General features: G+C 37.9%; 1 protein-coding gene and 1 long non-coding RNA gene across 3 annotated transcripts; both read left to right on the top strand.

Moving 5' to 3' along the window:
* Nucleotides 1-2389: 2389 nt before the first annotated feature.
* On the top strand, nt 2390-8437 carry LOC112291291 (calmodulin-binding protein 60 D). Its single transcript, XM_024538479.3, has 8 exons — nt 2390-3703; nt 4065-4140; nt 4606-4664; nt 4864-5357; nt 5639-5799; nt 6005-6208; nt 6404-6569; nt 7273-8437. Exons 1-8 carry the CDS (start codon nt 3612-3614, stop codon nt 8016-8018), a joined length of 1998 nt encoding a protein of 665 aa, XP_024394247.1. The 5' UTR covers nt 2390-3611; the 3' UTR covers nt 8019-8437.
* A 1542-nt stretch (nt 8438-9979) lies between these two features.
* On the top strand, nt 9980-13511 carry LOC149987867 (uncharacterized). Of its 2 annotated transcripts, XR_016506407.1 has the most exons (4): nt 9980-10305; nt 10596-11101; nt 11399-11450; nt 11754-13511. It is a non-coding gene; the product is annotated as an uncharacterized LOC149987867 (long non-coding RNA). The 2 variants fall into 2 exon arrangements; XR_016506406.1 differs by having other exon boundaries at nt 10596-11450.
* The last annotated feature ends 2011 nt before the right edge of the window (nt 13512-15522 follow it).

Genomic DNA, 15522 nt, shown 5'->3' with positions numbered 1-15522 from the left:
CTCTTTGAAAAGGGTGTTCAGTTTATCCACATACGACCTTCCTGGACTGTCCAGTGCGGATTTGTGGCTCTTGCGCGCAATCAGCGGGCGACACTTGGGCACAAGCCGGCGCCATAATCGAAGAGGTGAGCCCCAAGGCACGATGGATGAATGTACTATGACGACAGATGAATATTCCGTGGAAGGATCATCGGATAAGGATGGATGAATGAGAATGTGATCCTTGGAAGTGATGATGAAGTCACGGTTGGGCTGGGGGACTATTTCGCTAGGTTCTGTGGAAGGGACTTTTGCATGACATCATCCGTTTATCATCATCCATTTGGATGACGATGGTGATTCAATCGGATGATTTCTTAAATAAAATGCTATTATATACATATCCATGTCTGAATAAAGTAAAATAATCATACGTTTTGTCATCAAATTTCAATTCACAATTTAAAATGACTACGGAAAGTAATCAAAGCCAAATCACCTTAGTGACGGTGGTGTATACAGGTTGGATACATGTGATTTTAATACATGTTTAATCCACAATGTTTTCCATCAAAACTTACCTAACGCTTTGAATTAAAAATATAAGTAAAGCGCACACATTGAGGACAAGTGTAAGGAAATCAGGAACGTTGGTGATTTCGACACCAGACGTAAGCATCCTGAACGAAGAAAAGTGTTATGCGACACCGGCGCAGGTTCTGAACTAAGAACATGCAATTCTGTTCTTGGAATTCGCAGAGGGGGCAAGCGCATTCTGAACGGAACCGGGCTCCTCAGAGTGCTTCGTGCTTCGTCTTGCTGGCAAAAGAGAGAGTGTGAGCGAAAGAGAGGCTTCTGGCATGTCACCACCTGGTGGATGGGAACCCCAGCCTTTTCGTGACACGTGTCATGATAGAAGAAGTGCGCAAAGGCGCGGAATGTACACCTCGTGGTTATTCCGCATCCATGTAAACATATCGAAGACGATCATCCATCCACTACAATTCATCCATTCAATCCCCCCCCAATGGACGTGAAATCCACCATCGTGCTTATGGGAACAGGAATCCGACATCGTCTCGTCAGTGGGCTCAGAGTCCAGCCCACGTCGTGAAACGTACCATGGATGGATGAATATATATATGGATGAATGGTGTGATGAACTATGTCTTTGGTAGGTGAACGAGTTTGGTTAGTTTTGGAATCATTCGAGGTGGGTTCTCCAGCTTAAAAGCAAAAGCTATTCTTACCAACTCAGACTGGGAAAAAAAAAAAAAAAAAAAAAAAAAATGGTTCATTGAAGTCAAGGTCTGGCGGAAAAAGTGGAAGCACGAAAAACAACCAATTTCCAATGCTGTTGCCCAATTTTTAAATTGCTGCAGTAATCGCAGGATTATGTTCCAACAAATTAAAAGGCCTTAACACATATACAGTCAGAAGTCACTTTTTAGTATTATCAGCGAGTATTTGTATATACATATATATATTCATACATGTTTACACACGTAATGCTTGCTTATTTCCTTTCCCGTTTGTTTCGATTCTCCAGCAGAGCTTGCACTAGGACTGACATAGATCAGACTCATTTGTGACTGTATCGAATTCTCTAGTGACCCCCTCTTTCACTTTCCTCGCCACCCTCTTATTGAATACTGGCCATGAAAACGATAACCCATGAAGGTTCTTGAAATGGGCAACTATTAAATAAAAAAAACACAGCCTTTTTCTCTTGGTTCTAGAAGTTGTATCTGATGGTTTTAAATGAACTGGTCCTCAGTAAAACTTCTTCGAGAGCACTATCCACAACAATAAATAACCAAAAAAGAAAAAAGAAAAAGGAAGGACTAATGAGTTATTTCCAAAAAAAATACAATATGCATGAAGCGCCATTTATTATTGGGTAATTTGTTATTCTCCTCACTTGTTGATTATCACCCACTAATTACCACACACATGATCATGGGGGTGGTTATTATTTTTTTAATTATTCATTTCCATTATTGCTGGAGCACGACCGTGGAATGTCAAAATAAGGGCGGAATGGGGGGTAAGGGGGAAATGAGGAGTTATTTACAAAAATGGAAAGTTACTAACCCAACGAACGTTTACTTTAAAGCTGGGAGGCGGGGCAGGCTGAGGAGATAATTACCAGCCACCTCAATCATCACCCAACTTGGACTAGACACTTCCAGTCAACGCTGGTCATTACGGCGGCTGGCCGGAAAAGAAGGGGGAAGGTAACATCCTATCACGTCCAGCAACACACATCCCAAAGGCGTGGGGGATTGAACCGCGTGCATTGTGTTGGCGGATGAATGTAAGCCGCTCAATAAACGATATTATTCATCCACATCGAAGCATTCATCCAACTTTGATTTCATCCAACTAATTGTGTCTCTCTTTCTGACTCTCGCTCTCTCCTCTTTCTCTCTCCTCGTGGACGAAACCCGCGCTGTCTTGTATTTTTTTTCAAGCTTCTGGAGCATCGCACATCTCTGTCGAGTTCGATGCCATTTTTCCCGCTGCAACCCTCGAATTTGTACTTGAGTTTTGTCACGAAAGTCATCTGCGGACGGCGGAGGAGGAGGGGCGGGCGTTCACAAATCGTTTCCGCATTTTCTTTAATTCTTGCTTTCGTTTGGTAGCTAGAAAGAGCAATTGGAGCGTTTCTCTGGTGTGAGCGCCGGCGAGCAAGGGAGGGCACTGGCGATCTTGTTTGCAAAGCGATTGAGAGGAATGCGTGCGTGCTCTTCAGGGTGCTAGACTCAGAGAACTTTCCTAGTATGCTCCCAGGCGCTTGGGAGGAGAATTTTGTTGAAGTTCTTATGCGGATACTGGTCCCAGGCAGATTGGAGGCGCACTGTAGTGGCGGTGGTGGTGGTGGAGGTGTAGGTATGTAGGCTTGGAAGTGGAAGATTGGAAACTGTCAGCAGGTTTTTGGCGTTTATCATTGAACAGTTTGAGGTTCAAGCTAAAGGTGTTGGGAAGTTGTGGTAGTGACTAGACCTAGTTTATGCTGAACCGTGGTGCAGTTCCCATTGAGAGAAAAAAAGAAAAAAGAAAAAAGAATCTCGTAGTGGTTGGGGTCTGGGTAGAGTATCGGGCGATAGATTGCCGAGAAACCACAGGAATTTTCTAGGTTCCTCAGGGTTCGGAGGTTAGATGTGTTGGGAGGGATATTGAAATATCTAGACATAAGAGAATGTTCTTTGTATAGAAAGTGGGCTTGATAGGAATTTCCTGCTTAGTGAGAAATTGGAGCCGTAACAATTGCTTCGGCAAATCCTAATTATCGCACTCAGTACTCCATTTTTGATCCTCGATGGATTGTTGACTTGCATCTACAGATCATTAGTATTGAACCTACCAAACTGCAATTTCGACTAGCGAAATTTTGTGGTTCTTGATTTCGTTTGTTGTAGTTGTCCAAGTTGCGTTCACGGAGGCCTACAGGGTCGTGAGAGTTTTCAGTTCTCAGTCCTCTGCGATTGCTGGTACTTCGTATTCGAGTTCACGTCAGTACTGCATTGGCCAGGATACGGAGCCTACTCCAGGAGCTTAGAGAGGTAATAACAAACTTGGCAAGTTCCATTGTCAATCTGGCTCATCCTGCACTTAGCTCTGGTACACGAATGGCTATGGCGAGGGAGAAACGATCGCTTGATATAGATGCTTTCACAGAGGGCATGCCTGAAGAGAAACGTCCCCGACCTCAACTTGCCAGGTTTGACTTCTCCTGAAAACCATCCGCACATTCATTATTTACCGCAGGCTGGGCTCAAGACTGTCGGGGTGTGTGGAAGGATTTGGTTGCTGTAGCCACCTTGTATATCCGCCACATTCTGTTGTTTTTGAGCCTCGATTTGCCCCACAGTATTTTTCTATACAGAGAGTCAATTGGATCTCATATTCTTGTCTGGAAAGTGAGCCTACTTGTTCCGAATGCTGATTAAACGACGTAATTACTCTGCTGCATCCACATTTTCACATTTCGAAGGAAGTGTTTTTCTTCACTATACATCGTGAGGACGTAATTTGAATACATCACCCTACTTATTTGTTTGTTTATTTGAATTTTTGTGCAGTGTAATAGTGGAGGCAGTGAAAATGGACAGCCTTCAAAAATTATGCTCTACTCTCGAGCCTCTACTTCGGCGAGTGGTAAGAACTTGTATGTTATATTTACATTTCTAAGCGAGAGAGAAATATGAAGGCAGATTAGACGATGGGCATTCCACTTTTCTTCTGCTTAGTTGCCAGAGTCTTCATCCATTTAGCTCTTTAAATTAGTGCTCTACTCTAGTATCTGGTATCTTTACAAGTTTATGTTTAATAAAAGACGTAGAATGTATTTCAAATTCCTTCTCTGAGCTGTGAAGACTGTGAGAGTATTGTCACCTCGGAGTAGCTAGTTTTGACATTTACTCTACTAAGTGACATCAATTGCAATCCTGCAGCCATGACTGCGTTTGAAAAGAGTTCAGTAAATAAAAGAAATTTAATCTATCCATAAGGAATTGTAAATTTTCTTTGTACTGTAAAGAAATCATAATTATATTGTAGTCGTATTGCATCTCTTGACTAGCTCGATTTTGAAGAACTGGTTGGATGTGCAAAATAACGCAGGTTGGAGAGGAGGTTGAGCGCGCACTTGCAAAGTTCGTTCCACCCAAAGTCGGACTTCGGTATGCCACTTGTAGCTGTATTGCATTGATGTGATGCTTGAGTTCATCTTGTATAGCCTTTTCTTTTGAGGTCGTAACGTTACATTTGTATGTTTTCCCTTTGAGTAAATACACAACCAAATGGTCAAGTTTTAGAGTATCAACGCTGTCTGATCTGCATCCTGCTTCTAAACCTTGATTTTCGAATGTATTGATTCAGGTCCTCACCTAAAAGAATACAAGGTCCAGACCAGCAAAATTTGCGCTTGCAATTTAGGAACAAACTGGCCCTCCCCCTCTTCACTGGAAGTAAAGTTGAAGGGGAGCATGGCTCTGCGATTCATGTGGTTTTACAACATGCCAGCACTGGCCAAGTTGTCTCCACTGGTCCAGAATCCTCAACTAAATTAGACGTTGTAGTTTTAGAAGGAGATTTCACAGCAGAAGACGAGGGCGATTGGACTCAGGAAGAATTTGAAAACTACGAGGTCCGGGAGCGAGATGGAAAAAGGCCTCTTCTCACTGGAGATCTCAGCGTTATCCTGAAGGATGGGGTGGGGACTTTGGGGGATTTGACGTTTACAGATAACTCCAGTTGGATCCGCAGTCGCAAGTTTCGACTAGGCGTGAAAATCTCATCCACTTGTTCTGAGGGCGTTCGAATTCGAGAAGCTAAGACAGAGGCCTTCACTGTTAAGGATCATCGTGGTGAACGTAAGATTTCCACATCGTCTAGATTGTTTGGTGTATCTTGTTTCTATTTGTGATTACGTCACAGCATCATTTCATATCCCCTTCCCCAGCGTAACGGTGGTTTTGTTGTTGTACTGATGGTCTGAAACCATCTTTTTAAATATATGCGTTAGACATCGTTGATACCCATTTTTATAGCTACTCTGCCAGATTTCCAAGTTGTGATCAGAAGAAGAAAGAAGGGATGGTGAAAGCCCAACATATCTGTATTTTTGATTATTGTTGTTGATTACTCTGTTCAGTTTACAAGAAGCACTATCCACCAGCCTTGAATGACGAGGTTTGGCGATTGGACAAGATTGGGAAAGACGGTGCTTTCCACAAGCGTCTAAATCAAGCTCACGTTCAGACAGTCGAGGATTTTTTGCGCTTGGTGGCCATGGATCCTCAAAGGCTGCGTAATGTAAGTATCACACGTAAATCTTTTGATAGAAAGTATCATGTCTTTCTTTTAGCCGTGAAAGATGGGGCAATTCTTTGCATTTTGATTTAAAAAAATTTCTATCGCATTCAATGAGTTAATTTCCTGAATTTTTTTATTTTCCAAATATTGAGTGTGTGACTCATGATAAAAATGCTCTGAAAAGATGTCTTTGAGACTTGTCCAGATACTGGGAAATGGAATGTCGAACAAGATGTGGGAGGGCACTGTGGATCATGCGAAGACTTGTGTTCTGAGTGGAAAGTTATACGTTTACTATGCGGATGAGAAACAAAATATTGGCGTCATATTTAACAACATTTTCCAGCTTATGGGACTTATTGCTGATGGTTCATATATGTCCGTGGATTCCCTCTCTGACAGCGAGAAGGTATAGTGGCAACTCTTTCTTCGGCCTCTGAAGTGACAGGAGGCCGTTCATCGTGTCCTACCTGTTAATATTATTTCTGCTGATTTGATTTGTTTGTCACATGTTCCATTGCATCAGTTGCATTAATTACTCCAGTATTTAAAAAAAAAAAAAAAAAAAAAATTCTCTAAACCGTTTATTTTGTTTGGTGCCCAGGTGTACGTGGACAAACTGGTAAAGGTAGCTTATGAGAACTGGGAGAATGTGGTGGAGTACGATGGAGAGGCTCTGATTGGTTTAAAGAATTATCAAGCCAAAAATTTGGGTACCCGCACTGAGGATTCTCCTGGTGATCCTAAAATATTCAATACACACTCGCAAGGTCCGAGTCTGAACCATCAGCAAGCATACAGACATGCAAATTACTTTTAGAAGGTGTCATTGCATGAGTTAACTTGCCCAGAATTTGAATGATGGGGAGTAAAGAGCGGCTTTTGAATTCAAGTTCCTAAGGGCCAGCATGAAGTGGTGTTTGCCCTGGGAGCACGGCCCACAGGGTTCCTGTTGAGAGCTTTCAGGTATAGTCTGACAAATGTACAGACAAACTTAGTTTCTAGGATACTGCAGTCTTTTCTATTCGAAGGCCATTCGTGTGACATAGAATTTACCTGTGTGCATGTGCTGGACCAACCACTTCAGCACTTCCGCCATTTTTTACTAACAGAATAGGCCATATTCTGGGCAAGCAATGAGGGGTTATGTGCCCAGTAGCTCTCTTCGGCTTGCGCGAGCGTTTCATTATTGAAGTCATTTTTTATTTCAGAATCTTATGTGGTCGGATCTTATTTGGCAGCGTAGATCCGGACTACTTTTTAGTTAATTTGCTACCAACCAAGGGTCGGTATATTCTCTGAGAGAGTTTCTTTTCGAATTCGGACTATTTTCCACTGGAACCAAGCCTATTTCAATGTTTCAAGTGGCTCTCTGATATCATTTACCAGGTCACTCTTAGCTCGTATGTGTAATTGTAAACGAATTTGGACGTTTCTACAGCTGATTCGTTACATTTCTCTACAACCATGCAGGTAGTGCGGGTAGTGGAGGATCAGGATCTTTTTCATATGATCAGGAACTACAGAGAATGGCTTCACGATCACTTTCTGGTTCTGTTAGCCAGCTACCAGACAACCATAGCATTACGGGACCCGTTCTGCAAATGAACAGCAGCATTGATAGTCACCATCAAACTTTCCTAGAAAATCCTTCTGATAATGCACTGATTGTAGTGGGGCACACCGGGCTAACTGGACTAGCTCTAGGTCCCCCACAGAGTAGCATGACTGCCTCAAGTTCTGGCATGACTGGCATAGCCCCTCCCGTATCCATGATGAACGTTTCTTCAGGTGCCAATGATTTGCAGCAGCTTGCTCGATGGGATTTTAAGCGGCAGGAGAGTTTTGGCCTGAGGTTTCCAGTTAATGGTAATTTGTTTGGTGAGGAGATCACAGAGGATGAGCTTCGTGCGCGAAGCATGGAGCTTTTAGAGAACGAGGACATGCACACGCAGATGCAGCAGCTGCTGCGCATGTGTAACGGACAGGTTGAGGACATTCCGTCCACTCCATATGGCTCTATTCCTGGAGATGATGCTTTTCCATTTATTGGATATCCTGGTGACGAAGCTGTTGGTGAGCACAAACCCCCCCGAGCCAATGGCAAGGCCTACATAGGGTGGTTGAAGTTGAAGGCCGCTTTACACTGGTGTATCTTCATTCGGAAACGGGCAGCTGCAAGGAGGGCTCAGCTGGAAGAGGTTGATGAGGAGTCATGACATGATTCACGTGTAGTTGGTAGGATAGATTTTTTTTCAAGGAATTTGATTCCCTTTTGTGGTCGTCGACTCGTTTCGCCTCTGATTACTCCTTTCGTATCACTTGGGGCCTTTCGGATCACTTGCAAATTGTTGTCTTTAGGGTTTTCAGGATCAAGTTTGTATAGAGAGGCGATGCTGTAAATACTAGTTACAGTAACACACAAGGGCCATGTCTCTTCAGCCCCTGCGAGTACATTATTGAAATTTGGATGTGTTTTGGTGATGCAGGAGGGCATACACTCTTTTGCTTGTGTAGTTTAGTTTAGTTTAGTTTAGGTTAATTAAGTCTTTTGGTTTCTGCGAAAACGAAATCCGTTTCTCGGTGATTCCTGCCGCATGTGCGGCTGTTTATATTTGATGCGTTTGACTATGAGCTATATCTCCTCAGTGAACTCCAGCTTTTGTTTTGTTTTTCTTTCTTCTATCTTTCCTTCTTTTTTCCTTTTTCTTTGCAGGTACAACGGCTTGTGATGGAAGTTCTCTTTGCTACAACGTCACACTTTGTCTCCCTGCTGTACTGATTTTGGAATATATTGAGCATGGAATGAAAGGGCGAAGGGCATAGGCTGTATGTTGACCCTTCTTCTCATGAAGAATTTTTAGTGTGGTTATTCGATATGTAGGCCATGCGTTTATAACGAGGTCAAGAAGTGATTGCTCCAGAGCCTATTATTCCTTGCTCTGCAATGGTCGATTTCACGAGTACAGTATCTGTGGTAATTGAAGGAGAACGAACATTCAGCATCGGTCTTCTTCACGGATCATGACTGGTACACCATTATAGACCATTTTACGTAGTGTAAGCTGACATTTCAACAGGGGATGCAACAATCTCATTTATTACTAACAGTTCGATTTCAAAAGAAGCTATTTTAAAACTGATTTACATTACAATTATTTATCTGTTTTTGAATTCCGTTTACTTGGGCTCTCTTCCTGAACACACTTCAAGAGAGAAAGAGCATCCAATGCACGTTCCCGTTCAAAGGCGACCATACTCTCTCTCTGCACTTGTGTTGAATCAAATGAGTTTTCACTTTTCAATGTAGACTTTACAAGCGTGTTGTACTCGGAAAAATAATGAAGAAAACCTAGACTGTTCTGTTCTGTTTTACAAAGACTTCGCTCGTACAGACACCAAAGTCTGCTGCTCAGATTGAATATAGTTTTCTGTCAGCTATTCATTTTTCGCTGACTTATTGTCTTCACTTTGGTTGAATCTTTTACCCTACGGACAGATCCAGCTGGGTTTTATAAATACAACATCAGGGTTGGAACGGCAGTTGCAATTTCTATCAAGTTTTTTCATGCTCTGCATGGAAAAAAATAGAAAAAACACATTCACCACACAAGGAAACATTTTAAAAACCGATCAATTCTCTCCAAATACATGAACGAAGAAGACTGAGCTTCCATGTATAGTGATTCAACTTCATAAGCAAGGTTGCAAATATTGATCTCACACTGCCAACTGCTTGCGTTCCACAAATGGAGCAACTTTTATGGCTTCAAAGTCTACAGATACAAAGGGGAAAAAAAAACCCACGAGCTTACACTGCTGCAAAACTCCACCAAAAAACTGAGGTGCTTGTATCATCTTCCAATCAATGATTGATGGAAATTTACATACCTTGTAGTACAAAATATCAGCTCCACAAAGGAAGAGGGTAGGTCAATTTATCGTTGATTCAACTTCATTCACTTCATTCATCCATGAGTTGAACCATTCCCCATTCAACCTTCTTCTTTTACTCCTCAAAAGGTCCCTTCCCTTATGATTGAAAGGTCAAATTCCTTTGAAGGACATGGCCTTTGGAGTAAAGACCTCTCTCTTGCCTCCCTCACTTTCATTCTGCATTGTTTTGTGTACATTGGGCTTCAAGAGTTAGAAGAACTTGTCTTGTTAGTCTGGAAAATTTTGTGGCTCTTCTGGTTTCATCCTATTAACTGCCTTAAAAGTAGGCTTTACTAATAAGAATGTAATTTATCGTGAATCTGAAGATATTTTTCCTCCTACCTACTGACCGGCCTGATATATATATCTTCAGATTCACGATAAATATATCAATAAATATAAAAGTTGGATTTGATTTGTGAAAGGTTTTTTGTTTGATGAAAAGTTGCTTTGCCAACATATACATATATCATGGGATTGAGGCTCATAAGAGAGGTTCCTTTGAGATTTATGGAAGAGGTAGTGGTACCTTTTGGAGTTGTTGTTTGTATCCTTTATGAAGGCAAAGTTGTAAGTAAAGGTTTTTTGTTTGATGAAAAGTTGGATTTGATTTGTGAAACTATTGATTTGGTACTAGTTTTTTTTTAAAAGATAGAATTGAAAAAAGAAAGAAAAAAAGAAAAAAAAAGAAAAAAAGAAAAGAAAAAAAAGATTAGATAAAAATATTTAGATCTCTTTAACTTACATCAAAGTTTAAAAAAGAGTACAATTTTTTGAAATAAATAAGAAATAAGTAAAAAATAAAAATAAATTAAAACCCACTATTTTATCTTTTAATATTTTTTTTTTTTATTTTGTAGGAAGGTGGATCAAAGAATATAATTTTTTAAAATAAACACACAAATCTATAAATTGTCAAGGATAAGAACTTAATGAATGTGAATAAACAACCAAGATTTTTTTCAAAGAATGATGACAAAAAAATAATATAAATACATATGTATATTCAAAAGAAATTGAAATGACTATTGCCAAAAGACAAGGAAACTAGAGATATTTGAAACTACATTAGAAGCAAGAAAGGAATTGACAAGAATGAAGGAGGCTTCACTCTTGCCTCTATATATACTATCTAACTAAGAGCTACATGGCAACATTTTATAGGACCTCCAATACGTGTCTAATTTGTGAGACACATATCTTAACTTGTAAGACAAGTTTCATATATGTGTGCCACATGATCAGCTTGTACCACAAGCTACTAGCACATATGACACGTGATTAACTTGTTGGCTGAGTATTCAACCTATCAATCACCTATAGACACATATAAAGATGAAATTATGTCTACAAAGCTTCTAGGAAGGTTCTTTGAAAGATATTATAAAGTTAATCTATTTTACTTATTTCTATTTATTGTATTATTTTTATAATTATTAGAGTAAATATGTATGTCTGTGACATATATATCTGTATATCTATATATACATATACAAAGATATCATATATAATTTATATTCTTTTACTTATATTCTTTTAAAAACCTTAAGAAATATAGGGTGAGGAAGCACATACACTTTAAAACACTGTTGTGTGAACTGCCAACTAGTTCTGGCTCAACCATGCATCTTGTGAATGTGATTACATTTTCCATGTGGAATAGTTGGGAGCATGGAGCAGGTGGGAATGGGAACCCTGAACTGCTGGATTTGGAGGTAAGTGTGGTGAATGTGAGCTAAGTGGCAGGCCATGTGAATGGGGGCATGAGAGCTTCCTCTTCTTCGACTCCTTTACTTGTGTCAAATTTTTTCATGTGCACTGGATGAAGGAAGTCTAAAAGGGAACATGGTGCCCACTGGTGTTCTCAAAGCCAAAGCCACTTTGTCATAGCAATGTCAACACTTGGTCTCCTCCTTTTGAGGAATAATAAATGCTCTCTTGAATGGTTTCTAGCCAGCTGTGTCTTCAACCTTAATAGCAAAAACCCTAAACCCTGACTCTGGAGCAACCTGTTGCAGGCCTCTGGAGAAGCTCTACTGACTTCAAGTTCAGCTATAAGAATGAGCACCTGCCTGAGCTCAAACAATTCAGCAGATGGGCTTTTGTGGTCTAAGCAAAATTTAGCATTTGAAAGAAAGCTTCTGAAAATAAGCTCCAGTAAAAGTGTAACTAGCATCTCTAGATAAAGTCTTTGTAATGCCCTGAGTGTGTGAGTGAAGGGAAGTTTTTCACACATGTAAGACACTTGTGTTATTAATTGCCAACTCTTAGCAACAAGGTTAAGCCTGACCTTCTTTAGGTTTTGTACACTACAAGTCAAGGCCTAGTTTATTCAGTCTATCATGTAAGAACTAAAAATTAGAAGTCCATTACAAGTCCGTTTTTTACCATGGCTGAGCACATGATTGGAGCTGACCTTTTCTTGAGATTGTGTGCTTAAGCAGGACTTGGTCCTTGCCCTTGTCTTTGGATTAAGAGGACAGAATCTAATCTCATGAAATCAAACAAATGTCCCACTAGTCAATGAGTAAACCTTGACCATTTGGGTTGTTAGGACATCACCTTAATCATATACATTTGCATACATGTACTGCTCCCTTTGATCTACCCACTCTTCCTTAGATCAATCCTCAACTGCCTGGAGTAGTGTTCATTATCATGATTATTAATTTTAACACTAATTATAACAATAAAAGGGAAACATTCTCCTTAACTAATACATAAGAAAGAAAAAAAGGCACACATGTTGGCCTATTATACTCAACAAGACAGGGCTCAGTTTGGACTACTGTGAGTTGCTTGGGTCTGAATTGAGCTGTATCAGTTACTATCTAGTGTGCATCTCCTGTTTATTGTAGAAAAAGATTTGTATGGCACTATGGACTGTTGAATTTGTTGAGGTAAGGTTTTGATGGTTTTAAGTGTGTGGCTTGAATACATTTAGTAATACTCCAGTATGATTGTCTGAATGAGATTTGTGCCTATTATTTAATAGCCTAGGGCACTTGGCATGAACTAGGCTTAAGGGAAGATTGGTGTTGGAGAGCGGTTTTTGGAAATCAAGGGTATTGTAATTAGGGCTGTATCTATTTCTTTCTTTTAGAGTGTAGTTGGTAAAGTAACAATTTCCACTAATTCCATGACTTTGTGGTGGTTGGATAAGCCCAAAAACAATCTAAAGGTTATTTTGTTGGTAGAGAAGTTGTAGGATCAATAGAGGACATTAATAGAGTAAATGATGCAATTAAGATACAAATATAATATGATGTTTCTATTCTATAGCAACCATCGTGTGTGTCACAAATACCCACATTATTTGAATAAATACAAATAAATAGGAGTAAGTAGGAAGAGATTAAGTTAATGATAATTTTCTTATAAAATATTATAGAAGTTTTCCAGATGGAAATTTGATCTACAAGTGTTTTTGAATGCACCATAAAATTATCAAAACTTTTTGTAGAGGTTTTGTAAATCAAAATAACTTCAATAAAGCATCCCACAACTTGAATACTTATATTGCAAGTCTTAAGTTTCTAAGAAAGCTTCTAATTTTATGAAATATAGAAAAAAATATACACATACAATTTTGGATTAAAGACAAAAAATTTAACAAGGAAAAAAATTAGATTAATTTTTTTTAAAGAATAAAAAAGAAAAATATGGATGAATAAAATAATAAAAAAGTAAGTATGATTTATTTTTGAGCTATATTTATTTTTTATATTTGTCCCTCCTACTCTCCACAACATCTTCTTGCTTTGGTACCTCTTATTATTGGCAATGTGTAAAAATGTTTTCTTTATTCCAATAATTAGTGATTTCATTGTATGCCAAGCAAGAGAGCTATAATTTGATTTGATTCTATTAATTAAAAAAATAATTATCCAATTATTGTTAGAGTTTTGAAACAAGGACACAATTCCTATTTAATAACTATTTCTAGACTAGATTGTGAAAAAAATATGGCAAGAAAAAAATCTTGAAACAAACAAATTCTAACATGAGTTTTGTTAGGTCCAAAATTTAGCAACATCAATTTAAGGGCCACTTTATACTATGGCCAATTTTTGAACACACAAAGGATTCTACCAATTATATTATGGCCAATTATGATTTCTTTAAAATCTTATTAAATTTAATAGTATTCCAAAGAAGTGTATCAATTAATAATAATCGATACACTTCTTTGAAATATTTTTAATGTTATGAGCACATATTAATGTCTATATAACTTGTGTATTTTGGAGAATAATGAATTTGGCTTTAAATAGATAAAAGTTTTTGCAATGGAATTGAAAGAGAAGACAAATAAGAGATGATGAAAAGTGCAAGAGATAGACATGTTTTGTACACTTAAATTATTATTGAAGAAAATTTTAAATATATATATATATATATATATATATATATTAAGATGAAGAAATAATATTTATTGTAATTAAAGATGAAAAAAAGTTAAAAACAAAGAAATTCTGATTATTCAAATACAAAAAAAAATAACAAGAAAAGATTTTTAAAAATGGTTGATGCAACACAAGTCTATGAAAATTTGACTAGAAGTTTTTACAAAGCATATTTGGCTCAAAAATCAACTATTAAATTTTAAGGATATAATTCAAATTCACATTTAAAATAGCATTGTAGCATTATATCTTATTGATTAGATGATCAAATTGTTGGTATATATTTTTTTAATAGTCCATTTATTCTTTGATTTTAAAAAAATATATATGTACTAATTTTTCCATTTTTTCAAAAAAATTAATGACTCTATCATGAAATTTTGGTTTACTTTCTGATTTCAATGAAGTTGATTGTGTAATAGGCATAGTTTTTGATTGCCATGAATTGTCTATCTTGGATAAAGAATTGGAAGGAATCTCTTCACCTCTATTTATTATATCTACAATGTGCTTCATTACTTGACTAATTTGGTGCTACATTTTGTTTGCAGCTTCATAGGACTTACTTTCATAATAATCATTATTCAAAATGGCATTTTCAATTTTGTCTTTCTTGTAGGTTTTTTAAATCTTTTCAATTTTTTTACAACATGCTTGACTTATGTAATTGAATTTTAGATGCATAACAACTATTTAAGCATAGAGTCTCACTTGTGCGACAAATCCTATGCTTATAATATCCAATTGTCATTAACATCTTACTTTGGAGGAAAAAGTGGCACATGAGGCATGGATAGTCAATAATAAAGTAACAATCTTCAGGCTCTAATTGGATGCAATCTGCAATCAATTTTAAAAAAGATCATAGCATTTAGGACTTAAAATTACATCTTTTTATTCTTGATAAAATGAAGTTCCATTTGTCTTTAAAGCATGATTAATTGTAATACCTCAAAAATAATCCAATAATGAATGTTATCAATTTTTTTGTCTCAAATCTTTATCACTTTCTTTAGAATTTTCCTCATTAGAGTTTTAATTATCTTGGGTACAATTCTCTTCTCTGGAGCTTTCTTTTTTAGAGTTCTAATTATCTAGGGCGCAATTCTCTTCTTTGAAGTTTTCTTTCTTAGAGCTCTAGTTATCTTCGGTGCAATTCTCTTATTTGGAGCTGAAATAATTTAAACTTCTTCGTCTTCATCAATAATTATTTCCTCCACTCTCTCATTCATCCTCATTTGTACTCCATGATCTTGGAATTTAGTTGGAAAGGATTAGAATGCACTACATGAGTTGGATCTAAAACATTTTCTACATCCACAAGTTGTGGCTAGCTACAAAAATAATGAATTAAAGAAAAACCATCCATCTTTTTTAGTTA

The sequence above is a fragment of the Physcomitrium patens genome, chromosome 14 (genome assembly GCF_059467195.1).
Source record: "Physcomitrium patens ecotype Gransden chromosome 14, ASM5946719v1, whole genome shotgun sequence".
Taxonomy (NCBI): Eukaryota; Viridiplantae; Streptophyta; class Bryopsida; order Funariales; family Funariaceae; genus Physcomitrium; species Physcomitrium patens.
The sequence above is the reverse complement of the archived record's forward strand: the minus strand, read 5'-3'. Positions and strand labels throughout refer to the sequence as shown.

Excerpts from the sequence above, each read along its gene's own strand:
- LOC112291291 (XM_024538479.3), top strand. The coding sequence starts at position 3,612 with ATGGCTATGGCGAGGGAGAAACGATCGCTTGATATAGATGCTTTCACA. Across the intron at positions 4,665-4,863 it reads CCACCCAAAGTCGGACTTCG|GTCCTCACCTAAAAGAATAC; the intron begins GTATGCCACTTG and ends GTATTGATTCAG. Across the intron at positions 5,800-6,004 it reads ATCCTCAAAGGCTGCGTAAT|ATACTGGGAAATGGAATGTC; the intron begins GTAAGTATCACA and ends AGACTTGTCCAG.